Source organism: Thalassophryne amazonica, chromosome 4 (assembly GCF_902500255.1).
Source record: "Thalassophryne amazonica chromosome 4, fThaAma1.1, whole genome shotgun sequence".
In the NCBI taxonomy this organism is placed as follows: domain Eukaryota; kingdom Metazoa; phylum Chordata; class Actinopteri; order Batrachoidiformes; family Batrachoididae; genus Thalassophryne; species Thalassophryne amazonica.
Window position 1 is genome coordinate 85,063,200 of NC_047106.1, and position 24,205 is coordinate 85,087,404.

The 24,205-nt window shown below is 40.9% G+C and overlaps 1 protein-coding gene across 1 annotated transcript in view; it reads right to left on the minus strand.

The window, feature by feature from the left end:
* Nucleotides 1–19,584: 19,584 nt before the first annotated feature.
* The window catches only part of inppl1a (inositol polyphosphate phosphatase-like 1a), a 184,714-nt gene continuing 180,093 nt past the window's right edge, over nt 19,585–24,205 (minus strand). The window contains exon 27 of the mRNA XM_034168192.1: nt 19,585–20,722. Coding sequence (XP_034024083.1) covers nt 20,632–20,722 — 91 coding nt within the window. The 3' untranslated portion in view covers nt 19,585–20,631. The remainder of the gene's footprint in view (nt 20,723–24,205) is intronic.

The following is a 24,205-nucleotide window of genomic DNA, read 5'->3' on the forward strand; positions in this document are numbered from 1 at the left end:
TTCACTGAAATATTTCACTTTGAAAAACTAATTTCTTAATTTGGATCACCAATTTCATGTTGGGAAGGTCAAAAAAGTTGCTTTCAAGTTGTGGAATTTCTTTTATGCATGCTCTGCACTGGCGTATATAAAATAATAAATGCTGTTTTTGTTGCAAAATTAAAAGAGGCCATAAAGAGGATGACATAATTACACTGGTTAATTCTGATGCAACAGATCAATTGGAAAGGAAAAAAAAAAAAAAAACAGCAACTTTGTTTTGTTTATAAATGTGTGTACATGGGCAGGAATAAATCCATTATTGAGCTTATTTTAAGGTTGTGATTTTTACAAAAGTTGTTTAAAGAATATTCAATAAGACTGCCATTTACATCTTACAGGGCATGTCAACAAGACATTTCAATAATCAGACTATGATTGGAATACTCTACGTCTTAATTAGATTACTGCTTTCTCTAGTTTTGACCATATTCAAATTAAGGTAAATAGAAGCTACTGTTTACATGGCAGTGTCTTCTTCAGAGTATTGTCTTAATAGGGTTAATATGAGACTGTTATTGACAATGTAAGCACAGATTATGTAATACAGTAAAACTCATATGTATAAAAATGGACAAAATCCATTATATTTATGTAACTAGCTGGCTGGGGTACCTGGCGCTGCCCGGGTTAACCTGTTTTAGACATAAGTCAAATGCCAATCATTTTAATCAAAACAATTCCCCAACATTTGTTTTTGTAATGCTGATGTCTTATAAATAATAGTTAATGGGCTAAAGTTTGTCCAGCAGAACTATAAGAGGTGGACTCCCCAAACTAAGTGGAAATACTTGGTTAAAAGACAAACACATTTGAAGTCCTTCATGCAGACTTTGTTTTGCAATCAAACTTATAACAAAATTACACACAAAAGGTAGGTAACAGTAAATGTAAATATCAATGAATCAAAATTGAGGTAGTGGTGTATTTCACTGTTTTTACATTGCAATTTTACAAACATAAAATGAATGTATTCAGACAGGAAGGCAAACTGGGTTGTACAGGACAGTCAGGTGCTTAACAGCTGAGAACATAAAGTAGCTGAAGGAAGGGATTAAATAAGCAGAGATGGTCAACACATATACAGGGCTGGAAATCTGAATCTGCCTGGTCATACCCACAGCCTCAGCCTAAGCATGTTGTTGTTTTGCTGGGTGTGCTGTGGCTCTGCTGTGCTGAGTGTGCTGTAGAAAGGGATTAAATAAACAGAGATGGCCAACACATATACAGGGCTGGAAATTTGAATCTGCCTGGTCATACCCACAGCTGGCTATTTTGGGGGTAATTTTCTGTTCAACTTTTAAAAAAATGGTACCAGTTTGTTCCCCATGCCTTGAGGATTCAGAATATATATAGTTTTTAGGGCTACATATTATAGTTTGGGTTTGGGAGTTTATCCCGGACAGACAGAAAGACAGACAGAAGTGGCAGCATGAAAAGCACATGGTACAACACTGCTCTTACATAAATGGCTATTTTTGGGGTAATTTTCAGCTCAACCTTTTAAAAAATGGTACCAGTTTGTTCCCCATGTCATGAGGATTCAGAACATATATAGTTTTTATGGTTACATATTATCATTTGTGAGTTTATAACACATGGTGCAACACTGTATGGTCTTACATAAATGGCTATTTGGGGGGTAATTTTCAGTTCAACTTTTATAAAAAATGGTACCAGTTTGTTCCCCATGTCATGATTCAGAATATATGTATAGTTTTTAGGGCTACATATTATAGTTTGGGAGTTTATCCCGGACAGACAAACAGACAGACAGATGTAGTAGCCCTTTATGTATATAGAAGGATTAGTTACAGTCAGGAGGCACAGGACAATCTACGGGGAATCTCCAGCACCAATTAGTGTTTCCTTGATTAAACACCTGACCTTGAATAGGGACCTGCCTCATTTAATGACCAGGTCAAAAAAAATAAACGCCTGCCAGGCATTATGTGCATTAAAAAGATCACTCTTTTTTCTAAATCCACTGCTGAGTGGTACCTTAAAATCGTAAAGCCTGATTTATACTTCTACAGCTTTGTAACTCTGTGGCCATGCAATGACTTCGACATGGGTCTGACCTTTTAAAGTTCTCCATTACGTCGGTCAGTGTCATAATGCAATTTACCACAGGAACAGTGGCTTTTTTTTGGATCAATTTGTCCCTCAACAAGCTTCACTTCTTTATAGAATCATCAACCTCCAAACCAACGGTACGTACAATTTCCCTCTGTGAATTGCAGGTCATTTGAGTGTCTTCGTAGTTTTTCGACTCTGTTGTAAAGTTGGTCATATTTGTGGACTTTTCTGCCAAACATATCTGATCCATGACCGCAATGTAATCGGCGAGCACACTGCAAAAACTTTTAAATTATAACAGGAGTGGAAGGAGTGAAAACAGAAAAATGATGACTCACAGTCACAGAGAGGGTTCGCAGCCACACACTGGGCTCTGATCTAAAGCGGTTTGGTTTGTCACACCCAGGAATGTGTGTGAAACTTTCATATTACAGTGCAGGCAGCAAAGCAGTGTTTTGTTAATAATCACTGGCCTTGAATTACGTCCTGCCTCGTTTAGGCGCCGGGTCTGAGAACGGTTTGAAAAAAATAAATGACCGGGCTCTTAATCATGGAAATACAGTACACACTTTCCTCAAATCAGCTTGTGTCATTGCTGAACTTCATTTTGTACATCTGTTACTGGGCACATCCATACGGCCCTGTACGGTACAATGCGAGGGGTTTTTAATGGAAATGCATTGTGATGGGACGGGACATTTTGTCTGATGTGAGCGAAAATTCGTTATACAAAATCCGGTATGTACGCTGTTTATTACATGGAAAACTATGCAAAAACTTTGGGACTTTTGCTTTTGTCCGGTGAATGGGAGTATCCGGTTTATATGATGATGGCTTAAGTGAGTTTTACTGTATGTCGCATGGATGTATCTGCCACCTACTGGATGGATCATAGTGACAGAGAACAAGATAACATTTGTGGGGAGAAACACGCTGCCTGGTATGTGGACAAACATAAGATGAAATGCACAATAGAAAGGGAATCAAAATTAAAGAATGAATCGAACATGTGGCTGGGATAATACTCACCCTTTTTGTTGGTGCTGCAAATTAGTGACGGCAAACTCAAGTTGTTTTTCTGGAATGTTTGCAAACCTTTGCAACACTTGAGTTTTGGACTTTTGTTTTGGAGTGTGTATTGTAAGGACATCATTACATCACCAACTTGTTTGAAACGCTAGTCAGTGCAGAGTCTGCTAGTGAACCAGAACGTAGGTTGCTTATTTTTTAGGGTTCTCAAATTAGGGTAGAGAATTCACATTTGATCTATTTCTTCAGATCCTTTCTGAATTTTATCAAAATTTGACACAGTATATTTGTGCAATGAGTCATTTACAGTGGCCTCTCAGGGTAAATTCAACCACTGGTATCAATTTCACACAGTACTTCTTGTATATTAAGTAAAACATACAGTGAAAAATGGCCTCAGTCATATCATTAGTTACAGAGGTACTGAAATTCTCAAATGTACAAAAGCATTGTAATACAATTTCAGTATTTTTAAGATGTGGTATATTAACTCCTTCAAATGTATTCTGTTTGGTTTGTAGAAATCTAATATTCTGTGCAGCATTTTGTAATTACTGTCTCTTATTTTGATGTAAACATTGTTCAGTTGTGATAAACTGAATTTAATATTATTAGAACAAAGAGGAAAAAATGTAACACATCAAAGTAAAACACTGCTGATACATTTTCTACTCGTACCTTAGTAATATTTTATCTTGACTGATCTCATGACCATCCAGAGATACACTTTTGAACATGCAATAACTTGAACAAGTGCAAACATGTCATGAGGTGCCGAGTTCAGGTGGCTTTTGTGGACAATCTTGGTGATGCAAGAACAATGAGTTCTGTGATCAGTGCAAATCACATCACACCAGTTGCTAGATTATAGGGTGTCAATATCTCTGTAAGTAATTACATGACAAACACGTGGCCTCTGTAATCTTAAAAGCAGCAGCTTTTACAATGTGAACTGAAAGGCCACTTTATGCAAAACAGGAGGATTTTAAAATTTTTGGAAAAGTGAGAGAACACAATCACAAATTTTGTAGAAAATATTAAAAGAAAAAGTAAATTTGGATTTGATGTTTTCATAAGTGACAAGTATCACACTGAATTTGGGTAAAATGTATTTTTGTCCATTTTCAAGGCTGTATTTTGTATTTAACAATTTACGTGATTCACATGATTTCACACGGCTGCTTAAGAAGCTGCATATAAAACATCACTTCCCGAACTTTTAAACTGTTTTCTGCAGGTCTTCAGATGTGCTGCAGCAGCTTGCATCATAACATTTTTGAAAGAAATTCAAGGATCAAGCATTCTAAGACAAATTTAAGCTGCACAGTTGAGAAACCACATTGACATGGACATAGAACCATCTATTTATCGTAGAAACAAGAATTACCTGACATAAGCAATTATACTGCAGTGTTAATGAATTTCAGAAATGTAAAATAAGAATATACTGGAAATAAAGTTAAAATAAATTAAATAAACACTATGGTACTGTACAGTACAGTACCATAAGTATGTCTGGAGTAGGCAATTTTCAAAATGTGAGTACAAGAAAAAGACTAGTGAGGGAAGCCACCAATCAATCAATCAATTTTTTATATAGTGCCAAATCACAACAAACAGTTGCCTCAAGGCGCTTTATGTAAAACCCCAACGGTCAAAACGACCCCCTGTGAGCAAGCACTTGGCTACAGTGGGAAGGAAAAACTCCCTTTTAACCGGAAGAAACCTCCAGCAGAACCAGGCTCAGGGAGGGGCAGTCTTCTGCTAGGACTGGTTGGGGCTGAGGGAGAGAACCAGGAAAAAGACATGCTGTGGAGGGGAGCAGAGATCGATCACTAATGATTAAATGCAGAGTGGTGCATACAGAGCAAAAAGAGAAAGAAACAGTGCATCATGGGAACCCCCCAGCAGTCTACGTCTATAGCAGCATAAATAAGGGATGGTTCAGGGTCACCTGATCCAGCCCTAACTATAAGCTTTAGCAAAAAGGAAAGTTTTAAGCCTAATCTTAAAAGTAGAGAGGGTGTCTGTCTCCCTGATCTGAATTGGGAGCTGGTTCCACAGGAGAGGAGCCTGAAAGCTGAAGGCTCTGCCTCCCATTCTACTCTTACAAACCCTAGGAACTACAAGTAAGCCTGCAGTCTGAGAGCGAAGCGCTCTATTGGGGTGATATGGTACTACGAGGTCCCTAAGATAAGATGGGACCTGATTATTCAAAACCTTATAAGTAAGAAGAAGAATTTTAAATTCTATTCTAGAATTAACAGGAAGCCAATGAAGAGAGGCCAATATGGGTGAGATATGCTCTCTCCTTCTAGTCCCCGTTAATACTCTAGCTGCAGCATTTTGAATTAACTGAAGGCTTTTTAGGGAACTTTTAGGACAACCTGATAATAATGAATTACAATAGTCCAGCCTAGAGGAAATAAATGCATGAATTAGTTTTTCAGCATCACTCTGAGACAAGACCTTTCTGATTTTAGAGATATTGCGTAAATGCAAAAAAGCAGTCCTACAGATTTGTTTAATATGCGCTTTGAATGACATATCCTGATTGAAAATGACTTCAAGATTTCTCACAGTATTACTAGAGGTCAGGGTAATGCCATCCAGAGTAAGGATCTGGTTAGACACCATGTTTCTAAGATTTGTGGGGCCAAGTACAATAACTTCAGTTTTATCTGAGTTTAAAAGCAGGAAATTAGGTCATCCATGTCTTTATGTCTGTAAGACAATCCTGCAGTTTAGCTAATTGGTGTGTGTCCTCTGGCTTCATGGATAGATAAAGCTGGGTATCATCTGCGTAACAATGAAAATTTAAGCAATACCGTCTAATAATACTGCCTAAGGGAAGCATGTAGAAAGTGAATAAAATTGGTCCTAGCACAGAACCTTGTGGAACTCCATAATTAACTTTAGTCTGTGAAGAAGATTCACCATTTACATGAACAAATTGTAATCTATTAGACAAATATGATTCAAACCACCGCAGCGCAGTGCCTTTAATACCTATGGCATGCTCTAATCTCTGTAATAAAATTTTATGGTCAACAGTATCAAAAGCAGCACTAAGGTCTAACAGAACAAGCACAGAGATGAGTCCACTGTCCGAGGCCATAAGAAGATCATTTGTAACCTTCACTAATGCTGTTTCTGTACTATGATGAATTCTAAAACCTGACTGAAACTCTTCAAATAGACCATTCCTCTGCAAATGATCAGTTAGCTGTTTACAACTACCCTTTCAAGAATTTTTGAGAGAAAAGGAAGGTTGGAGATTGGCCTATAATTAGCTAAGATAGCTGGGTCAAGTGATGGCTTTTTAAGTAATGGTTTAATTACTGCCACCTTAAAAGCCTGTGGTACATAGCCAACTAACAAAGATAGATTGATCATATTTAAGATCGAAGCATTAAATAATGGTAGGGCTTCCTTGAGCAGCCTGGTAGGAATGGGGTCTAATAAACATGTTGATGGTTTGGATGAAGTAACTAATGAAAACAACTCAGACAGAACAATCGGAGAGAAAGAGTCCAACCAAACACCGGCATCACTGAAAGCAGCCAAAGACAACGATACGTCTTTGGGATGGTTATGAGTAATTTTTTCTCTATTAGTTAAAATTTTGTTAGCAAAGAAAGTCATGAAGTCATTACTAGTTAAAGTTAATGGAATACTCAGCTCAATAGAGCTCTGACTCTTTGTCAGCCTGGCTACAGTGCTGAAAAGAAACCTGGGGTTGTTCTTATTTTCTTCAATTAGTGATGAGTAGAAAGATGTCCTAGCTTTACGGAGGGCTTTTTTTTTATAGAGCAACAGACTCTTTTTCCAGGCTAAGTGAAGATCTTCTAAATTAGTGAGACGCCATTTCCTCTCCAACTTACGGGTTATCTGCTTTAAGCTACGAGTTTGTGAGTTATACCACGGAGTCAGGCACTTCTGATTTAAAGCTCTCTTTTTCAGAGGAGCTACAGCATCCAAAGTTGTCTTCAATGAGGATGTAAAACTATTGACGAGATACTCTATCTCACTTACAGAGTTTAGGTAGCTACTCTGCACTGTGTTGGTATATGGCATTAGAGAACATAAAGAAGGAATCATATCCTTAAACCTAGTTACAGCGCTTTCTGAAAGACTTCTAGTGTAATGAAACTTATTCCCCACTGCTGGGTAGTCCATCAGAGTAAATGTAAATGTTATTAAGAAATGATTAGACAGAAGGGAGTTTTCAGGGAATACTGTTAAGTCTTCTATTTCCATACCATAAGTCAGAACAAGATCTAAGATATGATTAAAGCGGTGGGTGGACTCATTTACTTTTTGAGCAAAGCCAATAGAGTCTAATAATAGATTAAATGCAGTGTTGAGGCTGTCATTCTCAGCATCTGTGTGGATGTTAAAATCGCCCACTATAATTATCTTATCTGAGCTAAGCACTAAGTCAGACAAAAGGTCTGAAAATTCACAGAGAAACTCACAGTAACGACCAGGTGGACGATAGACAATAACAAATAAAACTGGTTTTGGGACTTCCAATTTGGATGGACAAGACTAAGAGTCAAGCTTTCAAATGAATTAAAGCTCTGTCTGGGTTTTTGATTAATTAATAAGCTGGAATGGAAGATTGCTGCTAACCCTCCGCCCCGGTCCGTGCTACGAGCATTCTGACAGTTAGTGTGACTCGGGGGTGTTGACTCATTTAAACTAACATATTCATCCTGCTGTAACCAGGTTTCTGTAAGGCAGAATAAATCAATATGTTGATCAATTATTATATAATTTACCAACAGGGACTTAGAAGAGAGAGACCTAATGTTTAATAGACCACATTTAACTGTTTTAGTCTGTGGTGCAGTTGAAGGTGCTATATTATTTTTTCTTTTTGAATTTTTATGTTTAAATAGATTTTTGCTGGTTATTGGTGGTCTGGGAGCAGACACCGTCTCAACGGGGATGGGGTAATGAGGGGATGGCAGGGGGAGAGAAGCTGCAGAGAGGTGTGTAAGACTACAACTCTGCTTCCTGGTCCCAACCCTGGATAATCACGGTTTGGAGGATTTAAGAAAATTGGCCAGATTTCTAGAAATGAGAGCTGCTCCATCCAAAGTGGGATGGATGCCGTCTCTCCTAACAAGACCAGGTTTTCCCCAGAAGCTTTGCCAATTATCTATGAAGCCCACCTCATTTTTTGGACACCACTCAGACAGCCAGCAATTCAAGGAGAACATGTGGCTAAACATGTCACTCCCGGTCCGATTGGGGAGGGGCCCAGAGAAAACTACAGAGTCCGACATTGTTTTTGCAAAGTTACACACCGATTCAATGTTAATTTTAGTGACCTCCGATTGGCGTAACCGGGTGTCATTACTGCCGACGTGAATTACAATCTTACCAAATTTACGCTTAGCCTTAGCCTGCAGTTTCAAATTTCCTTCAATGTCGCCTGCTCTGGCCCCCGGAAGACAATTGACTATGGTTGCTGGTGTCGCTAACTTCACATTTCTCAAAACAGAGTCGCCAATAACCAGAGTTTGATCCTCGGCGGGTGTGTCGTCGAGTGGGGAAAAACGGTTAGAAATGTGAATGGGTTGGCGGTGTACACGGGGCTTCTGTTTAGAACTACGCTTCCTCCTCACAGTCACCCAGTCGGCCTGCTTTCCCGGCTGCTCGGGATCTGCCAGGGGATAACTAACGGCGGCTAAGCTACCTTGGTCCGCACTGACTACAGGGGCCTGGCTAGCTGTAGAATTTTCCACGGTGCGGAGCCGAGTCTCCAATTCGCCCAGCCTGGCCTCCAAAGCTATGAATAAGCTACACTTATTACAAGTACCGTTACTGCTAAAGGAGGCCGAGGAATAACTAAACATTTCACACCCAGAGCAGAAAAGTGCAGGAGAGACAGGAGAAGCCGCCATGCTAAACCGGCTAAGAGCTAGTAGCTACGCTAAGCTAGCGGATTCCTAAAAACACGCAAAGTGAATAATGTGTAAATAATTTAGAGGTGATTCAGCAGAAGGAGTGCTTTAGTTAAGACACGTAAAGATTACACTGTGAAACAAATCGTAATCTAGATAACTAGATCAATCTAACTGCGCAGATTAAACAGCTAACAGATACAGAAAAACACCGCTGTGCTCCGGAACAGGAAGTGATACAATACCGCAGTGAGAGCCAACCACCAGTAGAGGTAAGCAGTCCAGAGGCCACCAATAATGATGAGTTATAGGCTTTGGCAGCTGTGGTAGAACAAACCAACCTTTCTGAATCTGTTCCCCGAGTGTGGATCTGGACTGCGTGGAAGGTCAGATGGAAGCGATAAGGAACTGGAGTAAATGCAGAATGGATAAACATCAGCGTGGTTCAGAGTCACGTGAAAGCAGAATGCAGTGATGCGGTGTCTGACTGGACTCACACAGAGATGGGCATGAATAGGGTTGCCACCTTTCAGAAATGAAAATAAAGGACACCCACCACGGCTCCTTGGGGCCACTACCACCACCCAAGGAGTGGTACATTTAATTTTGAAAAAGTAATTTATTCGTACTAAAGACTTAAGTGCTTTATTAACACGAAACTGTTAATGACAAACTGTGCAGTCACTGAAGTGTGCAATAATAAACATAAATATTAAGGAAAACAGACCAATAATTTGAATCTTTAAAGTGAGGATATTTTTACTTTAAGAGGAAACAAAAAATAAAAATACTTGTTTGCTTACAGTTTGCCTTACCCATTGCCACTAACGCTGTCAAGCCTTGGGTTCGACAGTTCCCACTCACACCTGTACATTTGCAAATGGTTTTGCTTCTTTGGATGTGGTGGAGTTTCCTTGCTACAGGACCCCACGCGAGGTACAGAGTTGACGTTGGTAGCCCTTAATATTTCCTGTGTTTTATTTTGTTCATTATTCAGTTTTGGTGAGTGTGTGTGGGACATTTATGAAAATATGGAACAATTTACATCCCGTATTGATTCAATACAGGACACAACAATTAACTGTCAAATAAAGGACAATTCTGTATTTTAAGGGACTGGTGGCAACCCCAGGCATGAATGCTGATACAGACAGAGATGTGAAGGCGCACTGCTGTTGTTTTGGGTCAAGTGTGGTGTGATGCATGGAGAGGGATACAGAGTCTAATGAATGCTTTGGGTTGAGAAAGGAAGTCACTGGCAAATTAATGGGTTATGGGGTTAAACATCAACTGTGGAAGATGAGAAACTCAATGGTCTGTCATTTTACCCCAATCTGTTGATAATGCAACCAAAGTCTGTGCCTTGTTTTGTTGCATCTACTGAGTACCTGGAATGTCAGAGCCCAAGTCCATTTCTGCCTTCACCTTTGTCCATTCTACCTTGTCAGAACATTATTGCAGCCTGCCTTCACTTCAGTACACTACACAGTCTGTCCCAATGCCAGAGGTCTATGCTCATCCCAATCCCACATTTGAAGGTTCCTTGAGCTTGAGTGCAGCTCAGCACCTTTGGAGTTTGAGGGTTTCACATAGTTCTACAGTCTCCCAGATGGTGCCACAGTCATTTCCAGTGTCCAAGAAGTATATGTGGCACTGCCTGGGAGACTAGAGAGGGATGTGACAATACCCTGGAAGCATGAGAGATACATGACGTGGGGCTAGACTTGCACTGTGGAAGTGCAGGAGTGTAGCTTCTGTAGGTGTAGGGTTAGACCCAGGCTTCAGACATACAGGGATGGATTTACAGGGGTCCAGGGTCCTTTGCTAAGGGCTATACGACCCTGTACGACCGCAGCAGGAGCTTGGTTTGCATTGCTGGTGTAAGTCAAACCTGGCCTCTGCCAGGGTTACCCTTTGTCACCGGTTCTGTTCATTACCTTTATGGACAGAATTTCTAGGTGCAGCCAGGGTGAGAGGGGACTGGTTTGGGAACTACAGAATCTCATCTCTGCTGTTTGCAGAGGATGTGGTTCTGTTGGCTTTGTCAAATCAGGACCTTCAACATGCACTGGGGCAGTTTGCAGCTGAGTGTGAAGTGTCCGTGATGAAAATCAGCACCTCCAAATCCGAGGCCATCGTTCTTGACCGGAAAAAGGTGCCTTGCCCTCTTCAGGTCGGTGGAGTGTCCTTGCCTCAAGTGGAGGAGTTTAAGTATCTCGGGGTCTTGTTCACGAGCGAGGGACGGATGGAGCGTGAGATCGACAGACGGATCGGTGCAGTGTCTGCAGTGATGCGATCGCTGTATCGGACCGTCGTGGTGAAGAGAGAGCTGAGCAGGGGGCAAAGCTCTCGATTTACCGATCGATCTACATTCCGACCCTCACCTGTGGTCATGAGATTTGGCTCATGACCGAAAGAACGAGATTGCGAGTACAAGCGGCCGAGATGAGTTTCCTCCGCAGGGTGGCTGGGCGCTCCCTTAGAGATAGGGTGAGGAGCTTGGTCGCTCGGGAGGAGCTCGGAGTCGAGCCAGTGCTCCTCCATGTCGAAAGGAGCCAGCTGAGGTGGCTCGAGGATCTTTTCCGGATGCCCCCTGGACGCATCGCTGGACAGGTGTTCCGGGCACGTCCCATTGGGAGGAGGCCCCGGGTAGACCTAAGACACACTGGAAGGGACTATGCCTCTCGGCTGGCTTGGGAACACCTCGGGATTCCCCCGGAGTAGCTGGGGGAGGTGTGTGTGGATCGGGAGGTCTGAGCGGCTTTGCTTGAGCTGCTGCCCCCGCGACCCAACTCTGGATAAATCGGAAGAAAATGGATGGATGGATGGACATGCATAATAACTGTGCGTACAGACCTGGACATGGAATAGGTGAACACGCATGCTCACCACACCACATCACACTACAACACTATGTCTCCCAACACTTACAATCCATTTTAAACCCTATAGCACTTTAATTTGCCAGTGACTCAGATAAGTGCACATCCTGTTATTCAAATCACTCCATAGTTTTCTCATCTGTCTCCATCAGCTGTATGGCCCCACATTTGTCACTGCACTGCTCCAGGCTGTAAACCACTCTTCACAGCCTACTCACCAGTCTTCATGTTACTGAAATCTGACTTCACTTCCGTCCAGTCTGCCTTCAAATCACTTTAGACCAGCCTCTTGTTACTCAGAGCAACCTTCACTCAAGGTCATACTTCACTCCCATTGCAGGCCTGTAATTAAGCTCTGAACATAGAGTCCAATCTAATTTCAAACCACTTCAGTCTGCCTTCACCTCACTGTTGTCCACCCTCCTGTTGCTTCATTAAGTCTTTTCTCAAGTTATGTCTTTTCTCCAGTGCATCATTACACCCAGTCTGGCTCTATACACAGGTACAGGCTCAGAACAGTTCCGTAGCACTCCCTCACAGAACCATATGGCTACAACAGCACTTCAGAGAGTAGAGAGGCATCTGACACCACCTTAGAGATTAGGGGTGCAGGGCTGGACTCAGACTCTGGCGGTGTGGCAGTGGACTGAGACTAGGATGTTCAGGCTGGAGTCAGACTCAGGGTGTGCAAGTCTCTTCAATATGTAAAGCCAATGCCATGTGCAAGTCCCATCTCTACATCACTCCAACCTGAATTAATATCCAGTGTTCAGTTTGTTCAGTCAACTCTGTCAGAATGTCACCCTTTTCTGCCTTCACTCACTTCAGTTTCTTTTTCCCGCCAACCTCCCCTACCACACAGATCAGATTCCTGCCAGAAGCTGATGGCCCTTCCTGTTGCTGTTCCACAACCAAGGTCTACACCTAGCTTAGCTCCACCCTCGAGGTCTATGCCCAGTCCAGCTCCAAATTCAAAGACTATGCCCAGTCCTTATCCACATCTAAGGTCTAAACACAGTCTTCATCCCTGCAGTCCGTTCAGCCTTCACTTCAGTTCCCTTGTCCAGATCCAAAGTTTAAACCAAGTCCTGCTCCTGACAGTCTGCACACATTTTTATTAAAAATAAAAAAACAAGAAATGTATATAAGTATTCAGACCCTTTGCTCAGTACTTTGTTGATGCACCTTTGGTAGCAATTACAGGCTCAAGTTTTCTTGAATATGATGCCACAAGATAGATGCACCTATCTTTGGGCAGTTTTGCCCATTCCTTTTTGTAGAACCTCTCAAGCTCCATCAGATTGGATGGGGAGTATTGGTGCACAGCCATTTTCAGATCTCTCCAGAGATGTTCAATCAGATTCAGGTCTGGGCTCTGGCTGGGCCACTCAAGGACATCCACAGAGTTGTCCTGAAGCCACTCCTTTGATATCTTGGCTGTGTGCTGAGGGTCATTGTCCGGCTGAATGATTAACTGTTGACCCAGTCTGAGGTCAACAGTGCTCTGGAGCAGGTTTTCCATCCAGGATGTCTCTGCACATTGCTGCATTCATCTTTCCATCAATCCTGACTAGTCTCCCAGTTCCTGCTGCTGAAGAACATACCCACAACGTGATGCTGCCACCACCATGCTTCCGCCTGGCATTTACACAAAGAGTTCAATCTTTGTCTTATCAGACAAGAGAATTTTGTTTCTCATGGTTTGAGAGTCCTTCAGGTGCCTTTTGGCAAACTCCAGGTGGGCTGCCATGTGCCTTTTACTAAGGAGTGGCTTCCATCTGGCCACTTTACCATACAGGCCTGATTGGTGGATTGCTGCAGAGATGGTTGAATTTCTGAAAGGTTCTCCTCTTTCCACAGAGGAATGCTGAAGCTTTGACAGGGTGACCATCAGGTTCTTGGTCACCTCCCAGACTAAGGCTCTTCTGCTCTGATCGCTCAGTTTAGATGGGCGGCCAGCTCTAAAAAGAGTCCTGGTGGTTCCTAACTTCATCCATTTACAGATGATGGAGGCACTGTGCTCAATGGGACCTTCAAAGCAATAGACGTTTCGTTTGACTTCATGCTTGGTTTGTGCACTGTCAACTGTGGGACTGTTATTCTTCCCCCAGTTCTTTCTGTAATACTGCCCCTTACAAAGCACAAACTCAAACTATTCCGCACTTGTAAATTTAATCAAAGTCACAGCAAAAATAATCAGGCCTGGTCTGCAAGAACTTCTCTTACAGACAAGATCCGCTCTTACAGAACCCCGGACAATGGATACAAACAGTTTTTATACAGGATTACATATGCGTAACAAAGGCGGACCTTATTTCGCAAAATCCTTCTCTTATTGGCCCCCGTGGGCATTCAAGGGAGGTCCATCCCCCTGCCCCAGGCCTGCGCAATAACGGGAGACATATGATTTATAATTGTAACCTAACTCTGTTTATCCTAAGTGGTGCAAACTGGTTAACTCCAGTTCTACATGCACATACCAAAGAAGAACAAAGGAAAGTGAGAATAAGAATGAAACCAAAAATATAACCCTACATATAATAACTACCTTAATACCAAAAGAAATACAGAAAACAAATAAAGAAAACCATAATTAAACAGAAATATATCTAACAGGACCTTATACGAGGTCTGTCAATAAAGTAACGGTCCTTTTTATTTTTTTCAAAAACTATATGGATTTCATTCATATGTTTTTATGTCAGACATGCTTGAACCCTTGTGCGCATGCGTGAGTTTTTCCACGCCTGTCGGTGACATCATTCGCCTGTGAGCACGCCTTGGGAAGGAGTGGTCCCACCCCCTCATCGGATTTTTATTGTCTGGAAATGGCGGAATGAAAAGGACTTTTTTTCCATCAGAATTTTTTCAGAAGCTGTTAGAGACTGGCACCTGGAAACAATTCGAAAAATTTATCTGGCTTTCTGTGAAAATTTTACAGGCTTCACAGAGAATAAGGACTGTTACTACAGCTTTAAGGACACCTTTAAGGACACTCGGCGCGCCGCACTCCGAGCTGCGACGACGCAGCACAAGCCACCGGACCATTTCTAAGCTGATGGCTCTGTGGATACGAGACCGTCGTGTGCTCTTTCTCTGGTTATCACAAGAGCTGGACATCAGCCATTTTCCGGCAGATTTCACTTTTAACAAGAGATTTTGTCATGGAAAGCCGCGCGGAGGCTTCGCGCGTAAAGACCGATTCGCTTTGGAAGCGAGACAAAGGAACACCTCCGTTTCGGCGTGTCAGAGGACAAGTTTGGACATGCCTATCTCGGCTTTCAATGCTTACCAGTCCAGTAAGTATCATACAAATTGTGGAGAGCTGGACATGTCCAAACTTGTCCTCTGACACGCCGAAACAGAGGTGTTTCGTTGTCTCGCTTCCAAAGCGAATCGGTCTTTACGCGCGAAACCTCCGCGCGGCTTTGCATGACAAAATCTCTTGTTAAAAGTGAAATCTGCCGGAAAATGGCTGATGTCCAGCTCTTGTGATAACCAGAGAAAGAGCAAACGACGGTCTCGTATCCACAGAGCCATCTGTTTAGAAATGGTCCGGTGGCTTGTGCCGTGTCGGCGCAGCTCGGAGCGCGGCGTCCTTAAAGGGGTCCTTAAAGCTGTAGTAACAGTCCTTATTCTCTGTGAAGCCCGTAAAATTTTCACTGAAAGCCAGATAAATTTTTCAAATGGTTTCCAGCTGCTTGTCTCTAACAGCATCTGAAAAAATTCTGATGGAAAAAAAGTCCTTTTCATTCCGCCATTACCTGACAATGAAAATCCGAGGAGGGGGCGGGACCACTCCTTCCCAAGGCGTGCTCACAGGCGAATGACGTCACCGACAGGCGTGGAAATACTCAAGCATGTGCACGAGGGTTCAAGCATGTCTGACGTAAAAACATATGAATGAAATCCATATAGTTTTTGAAAAAAATAAAAAGGACCGTTACTTTATTGACAGACCTCATATGTAGATAGGTGTGTGTCTTTCCATTTCATGTCCAGTCAACTGAATTTACCCCAGGTGGACTCCAGTTAACCTGTACAAACATCTCAAGGATGATCAGTGGAAATGGCAAAAGCTGTAAATATGTATGTACATGTGATTTTCACCTTGTCATTATGGAGCAATGTGTGTTCAATTTTGAGGAAAAAAAATTATTTCATCCATTTTGGAATAAAGCTGCAACATAAAATGTGGAAAAAGTGAACCGTTCTGAATACTTTTTGGAGGCACTGCATTTCTGCAACAGTGATGTCGAACCCTTTTAAAACCACAGCATTTATATTTCCATAATTCAGTTAATTTTGGTCTGCCATCATAATGAACAATGGACCGGTCGGTTTAAATGCCAAGAAACGACAGCCCAATATTCAGTAGAATAGCGCCGCCTCATGGAGAGTAGCCTCTCTTCTGACTGTAATGTTTGTCGTTAGCTGTGCAGTTTTCTTCTACCTTTAATTTTCTAAATGTGTATTTGTGTCACTACAGAAGGGTGACTGTAATGGTTATTAAATATTTGGTAAATTGTTCTGTACCGTTTGAAGTAAAAACATTTTTGTAGCTCGTCAAAATTTACTTTAAAATGTATATTTGCACATATTTGACAAACTATCCTTGCGGTCAGACGTTTACATACAGTTACTGCGGTAACATCCTTAATAAGGGGGAAAAAATTGACTTTTCATTTATTGTAGTTTTGTTGATCAGCGATTGGGTAAAACATTGTCACGTGACACATCGGCGCCATCTTGCCATTAAAAGACTTGGTTTTATCGACATGAACTGGCAAAGACCAGTTTTTTTTCTTTCGGTCTGCAGAATAGCACATTACTTAAAATAACAAATTGTGTTTTTATGAGTGCGGTTTTGGTTCTTTCTTCTTTGTATGTTATTTGTTAAAATGTGTGGATAACTAATGAAAAAATTATATTCTGCTGTAATTAGGTTAATACTCTCAAGCCCACATTCCCTGCACTGCTGTATCGAAAAAAGTCCATGCCAGCTTTGTGTAAACAATAACACAAAAACAATATGTAACCAACTAAATTAAAAGAGCACACAATGATCTGTGTAAAATTCCTCGGGCATGTCTGCCACCTGCTGGATGTCATGCCAAACTCATCGAGCAACCACACGGAGAAAGATAATACCCACAACATGCGGGTCATTTTCGGAACAGTAAGTAAAACTAGAATTAAAAAAAAAAAAAAAAATGGCTTATATTTTTCTGCTGGTAAAAATCACATTTATGTCAAAGTCTGATCTGCTTGTTGGTTTGTGAAACGCACACATACAGTTGTATGTAAAAGTTTGGGCACCCCATGATTTTTCTTTATAAATCATTGGTTATTTGGATCATCAATTTCAGTTAAATATACCATATAGCAGACAAACACAGTGATATTTAAGAAGTGAAATGAAGTTTATAGGATTTACAGAAAGTGTGCAAAAATTAAATTTAGGCAGGTGCATAAATTTGTGCACCCCAACAGAAAAAAATACATAAATATTTAGTACATCCTCCTTTTGCAGAAATAACAGCCTCTAAACGCTTCCTATAGTTTCTAGGTCTGTGGGTTGACTATGACTGTTCTCACCATCCTTTGCTTCAGCTTATCTGAGATTTTTTCTTGGCCTGCCACTTTGGGCCTTAACTAGTACTGTGCCTGCAGTCTTCCATTTCCTCACTATGTTCCTCACAGTGGAAACTGACAGCTGAAATCTCAGATACCTTTTTGTATCCTTCCCCTAAACTATGATATTGAGCAGTCTTTGTTTTCAGGTCATTTGAGAGTTGTTTAGAGGCTCCCATGTTGCCACTCTAGAAGAGATGCAAAGAGGGGAAACATTTGCAAATGACCACCTTAAATACCCTTTCTCATGATTGGATTCACGTGTAAGGAGGTCAAGGATCAGTGAGCTTACCAAACCAATTTTGTGTTCAAATAATTAGTGCTAAATGTATTCAAATCAATAAAATGACAAGGGTGCCCAAATTTATACACCTGCCCAGTGTTAATTATTGTCAATACTAGAAACTTTGTTCTACTTCTCAAATATCAGTGTGTTTGTCAAATATCAGTGTGTTTGTCTGCTACATATTTAACTGAAATTGCTGATCCAAACAATCAATGATTTAGAAAGTAAAATCATGGAAATCATCAGGGGTGCCCAAACCTTTATATACCACTGTAACTGTGGGTGACAAGATGGGTCCTTGCATGGCTTCAGACACTTTCTCACTAAACTCATTCCTATAAATAAATTGATATAAAACACTAAATTTAATGCATTATGTGAAACAAGCAAACCTGTGCTGCCAGTGAGGACAGTCCATGTTTTGGGTGAGACAGAATGGCAGACAGCGGACAGGTGGTGAACTTGGTCTGAGACTGATTCAGCAGTCTTATGAGATATCACCATCTGCTGGTTGATTAAGGGTACAGCAACAACATCCTGTTTATTTTCAAAATCTGCTTCTTCGGTTAATGGTCAATAAAAGGGAAGTTGTACACCCCAGACAGGCTGCCAGTCTGTCGCAGGGAAACGCAGATACAATCACACTCCCACACACCTACAGTGGATTTAGTCACCAATCACCAAATCTGAATATCTTCAGAAGTGGGAGGAAGCTGGAGCACCCAGAGGGAAGCCATGAAAACATGGGTAGAACATGCTAACTGCATACAGAAAGGACCAGGCCGAATGTGAACCCATGGAACTCCTTAGGCAACAGTGCTAACCACTCATTCACCGTGCTGTTTCACCGACAAAAATATCAACCCCCCCCCCGTTACAGACATTTCTGGTTTATATTGAATGACAGTTTGGGTGCCTTTAAAATTGTAAATGGTCATTTCTGGTCTGAGAGGGGTAATTATACAGAGGATCTTCTCATCATGCCCGTCACTTTCACGATGAGACCATCACCCAAAAACATTTCACGAGACTAAATCACAGCTTCACGAATGTAATGACAGAACATGAAACAATTTAAAATACAAGAAAAACATTAAAAATAGGGCGGGGTGAAGACTTTATGATAATTTTTCGTAGACATTCTGGTGGCTGAATATTCACTAAAACGACCAAAATCTTAAAAAATGTGGCTAAATTCTTATGAGTACTGGTCTAAATGTAGCCAACTTTTTGAGAGCAGTGGACCTTTTGACTCGGATGTCAACTTTAATGAAACATTAAAGTTAACATCCGGGTTGTCCGTTCGTCCGTCTGTCCGGCCGCAATTCGTTCGCCGCAACGTAGCTCGGCACCTACTGCTTGCAAAAACTTCATATTTGGTGGGTACATGCCTTGGAGGAGTACTTCGCATCGATTCAAAGGCCAGGGACCTTGACCTACTTTTGAAGGTCACCAGTGGTCACAACTGTCAAATCTTTCACCGCAATGTAGCTCGGCACCTACTGCTTGCAGAAACTTCATATTTGGTGGGTACATGCCTTGGAGGAGTACTTCGCATGGGTTTGAAGGTCAGTGACCTTGACCTGCTTTTCAAGGTCACCAATGGTCACAACTGTCAAATCCTTCACCGCAACGTAGCTCGGCACCTATGTACAGATGGTACATAAGCATTTGGACTTCTATGTAGCCACGGAATGAGATAATACTGGGTGAAATGGTGCATATTTCACATAGTGTAGTATTTATTACCTTCTTAAATACAGCAGGTACATCATCTGTGCACAGCATCAGTACACTGCACGTATAACCTGTTAAATTTGATTTAGGAAACTGACAGAAAATATATATTTCTAAAACATAAGTTAAGAGGACACAGAATTATGTAATCTACATGTAACAAAGTCAAAATGTCTGTGTGTTAAAAAAAAGAGAGAAAAACACACTCCAGGATCAGCTGATGTAAAAGATTATTGTCCATCAGATGAAGAGAACATTTTAAATGTTGTACCAAGGAAAAATCTAGGCATTTTAGGCATTCTAAATGGACTGGTTTGGCTGGTTCACTCCATATTCCCTTTTTCATTAAAAAACAAAAACAAACATAAATACATGCAAATAAACTGAAATAACACATTGCAAACATTTCAATCACAGTGACCCAGACATCATCTGAAGAGTATGTAAAATACGGGTTCAGCTCTTTTCAGTCTGATTTCCATCAGTCAGTCAGATCATCAGCAGCAACGGCTCATCACCGTGGTGGAGACCAGCAGGTTCCTGTGCCCACAGATTCCCAAATGTGTCTGTGAAAGGAAAAACCTGAGACTTTGAGAGGGTGCCAACAGAACAGCCTGAACTGCTCTAAGGTTCCCTTCTTGCAAAAATGTTACCATTTTCTCTGGAGATTTAATTTAGCATCCCCCCGAGGGCAACGCAGTCACATTCGTCAGAAACTGCAGATCAGAAATGATGCAGCAACATTTGATACATGGATTATATCATTGTTTAAAAAATTCTCATCCTGTGTCTTCTCACTAGGTTTAAAGCAATGGTTATGTTGCAAGTGTGAAATGGTGCAAATTAAATAAGGCTGCTTCTACAACAGTTACAACATACATACAGTACAGCTGAAAAAAAGACGTTGGTTCAACAAGTGTTTAAGTAAAAATGGAGTGCATTGTCTCAGAAGGCACAGTCTGGCGTCAGTTGACACATTCCAGTTCTTCCTCATTGAAATCTGGCCTGGATGAGACCCATTTGGCATAGTCTATTTCTGTTGCCTCAGACTCTCCAGCAGGATCCGCTTGTGGCCGGGGTCAAGAACTCCCGCCTCCTCCAGGTCCTCCTCAGTGATATCACTAGAAGGAGAAAATCATTGGATGAGATTAAAAAACAAACAAACAAAAAAAACACGTTTGTAAACTCTAAAATCATACATGTTAGTTCCTGTCTGTTATGTGTCTTTCAACAATCAGGGTGTTGTGAGGAGCTCAGCCACCCCCCAGCAGAAGGGGGTGAGGCAACTGCTGGCTCCTGTAAAGATGTGTCATTTACTTTTCACACACAACAACACCGACAGTGGCAGAAGACATTCAACGTAAGGCACTTTTCACTCATGGTCACAACATAACTTTTCACCAAACCAATTACACGACTTGAACTATAAAAATACAGCAACACCGATAAACCAACATGTACTACAATAATAATAAAAAAGACCCAAAATCCTGAACGCCCATAATGCATTGCAGCAGCAATCAACAGTGTGTCTGCTTTAAAGACAACGTGTACATGCAAATCTTTCCTTTTTAAAGTGAGAAGACATTTATGGAGATAAATCTGTCTCATGAATACCTGCAAATGCACAGAGGGTGATCTAGAAATAGTCCTTGATTTGCACAAGTGCTTTGCAATCCACAAACACAAATTTCCAATTTGTAACTTGTGTTAGTTTTTACAAATGTGTGTTTGAAAATATGTCATTTTGTCATATGACATTCTGTTTGTGAAGTGTGATTCAGCATTTGTGGATCACCGATCACACACATTCATCGCATTGCTCAGTTACGCAATATTGAGATATTTGAGTGCAAAACTGCATTTGGGGATGAGAGGAGACTCATTTCCCATAATGCCTTTTGGCGTGTGTGTCAATGAATGCTCAAACCTTCAGAATTAGCGCATTACTTTAAAAGATACGTGCGATATTTTCACTTTGTAAAAATGACAGAGTTGCCGTTAATGAAGAATAAACTGTCCGGAATTAGTTTTGTTTGAACCTGCTTTTTTCCTGGAGTTTCACTCATGGTTTCATTTATAAACCAAGAACCCGATGGTCACTCTGTCAGTGCTCCAGCATTCCTCTGTGGAGGGAGGAGAACCTTCCAGAATGACAACCATCTCTGCAGCAATCCACCAATCAAGCCTGTATGGTACCTTGGCCAGACAGAAGCCACTCCTTAGTGAAAGGCACATGGCCTCTCATGGCACATGGACTCTCAGATCATGCGAAACAAAATTCCCTGTTCTAATGAAACAAAGAATGAACTCTTTGGTGTGAATAGCAGGCATCATGTTTGGAGGCAATCAGGCACCATGCCTACAGTGAAGCATGGTGGAGAGATTTGAAAATGGCTGTGCAACGATGCTCCCCATCCAACCTCATGGAGCTTGAGAGGTGCTGCAAAGAGGAATGGACAAAACTGCCCAAAGATAGGTGCACCAGGCTTGTAGCATCATATTCAAGAAGATGTGACACTGTAATTGCTGCCAAAGGTGCATCAACAAAGTACTGAGCAAATGATGTGAATACTTATGTACATGTGATTTCTTAGTTTTTATTTTAATAACTTTGCAAAAAAAACAAACAAAAAAAAAAACTTTTTTTTTCATGTCATCATTATGGTGTGTTGTGAGTAGAATTTTTAGGGAAAAAATTAATTTACGCAGCATTCAACTTTGCTCTACTTTAAAGCTGTTTCAGTTTTCTTGTCTCCTGTTTTGGTGCTACTGCTTTACAGGTGAGACTGAAGAAATCCTTCAAATAAATGTAATTCTTAATTTCACACTTAACACTTGTAGGTTGGAATGGTCAGGGCTGGCAAAAAAGCAAAACAAAACAAAACAAAAACTTTTTTAAAATAAAAAGTCACAATTTTTTATTTAAAAAATTGTAATTAATCTTTATTGATTTAAATACTTTTTCATTTTTATTTATTTCACTTCTAAATGAGTCTATTCAAATAATATCATTAGTTATAATCTTTGTTGACATGTTAAAACATAAAGGTGCACATACAACATGTACAAGGATATTCCATGCTAAATATAATGACTACAATTAAGATGTCCCATTATCTGTAAGGAAATTCTCAGTTTGGTAAATGTTATTGTTCAATACTTGAAAGCATTTTAGTCATACATGGTACTTATTTAGCCATAAGCAACTTTCATTACTGTTTATGGAGTTAACTTTCATTAACTCCATTATTGTTTTGTCACATTTCCTAACAAAAACAATGAAACTTAAAAAATGATAGGTTATAATAAGTGGTAAGAGTTTATATCTCAGAATGTATTGTTCAATGGCTATCGAGAACCGCTTCTTTGAGTATCGTTAAGAAATTATTCGGTCCACTGATATCAATAGCCTTTTTGCTTAACAATTCCCTTATTGGTCCTTCAGAGCAGCCGTTGTTTTTGAGGGTGTTTGTCTGGAAAATGATCATTTCTCTACACCAGGGGTGGCCAAGTTCGGTCCTCGAGAGCCACCTTCCTGACACTCTTAGTTGTCTCCCTGCTCCAACACACCAGAATCCAATGAAAGACTCGTTAGCAGACTTTTAATGAGCCTTTTATTGGGTTCAGGTGTGTTGGAGCAGGGAGACAACTAAGAGTGTCAGGAATGTGGCTCTCGAGGACCGAACTTGGCCACCCCTGCTCTACACTGATTACAGACCCTGCAGTGGGTCTGTAATTGACCTTTTCTGTAGCGTGGCTCTGCTTTGAACCTTGAACCAATGAGGCAGTGCTTTGGTCCACTGCTTCGTTGGTTCTTTGCTTCGCTCCTCTTCAGAAGCGGCGACTCCACTTCTTATCCCCTCTCAAAGCCGTTAAAACATGTTAATCGTGAGACAGTTTTGTGTGGATTAAAGTGACTAACTGGGACTACTGTTGTGTTGCGAGATAGAAATGAGAATCGTCCTCCGTTCCTTTGCTCCAAACGCTGCGCCGCTCTCTACTGAGTAGAGTCCGGTCGGAATTTATAACTTCAAAGCAAATTGCCGTTTAAATCAAATGACACCTCTTTCCAAATGTTGTAACACAAACTGCAAATCAATCAAAATGTTTTTTTTTCCTCCCAAAATGAGACGTCCTGCGCTGATGTGCAGCAGCTCAAGACTGTATGGCTACAGACCTGCAGACTCCAGCTGCCTGAGTTCAGCTTGGATGTATGGAAAGACTTTCATGCCATTAATGTCTGAAAGGAAATGCTTTTGACAAAAACTACAGATTTTATTTCTATTTTAAGTCCAGAGATCAAGGATCCAGTGATCAATTTCATATTTATTTACTTTAAGACTCAATAAAATGTTGTTGACATAGAAACCTTGTAAAGCCTACTTTTAGTACACAGAAAATTCACAGGCGGTATTGATAAGGGAATAGATAAGGAATCAGATCGATAAGCGGAATCGATAATGGTATCGATATCAATAAAATCTTATCAATACCTATCCCTAGGTTTTAGCGTATTGAATTATCTTTCCAGGCCACCACTGTTGGCAACAGCTGAAACTAGCAGATTTGCTACAGTGCAGAGGTTTTCATTAAAGCCAAAA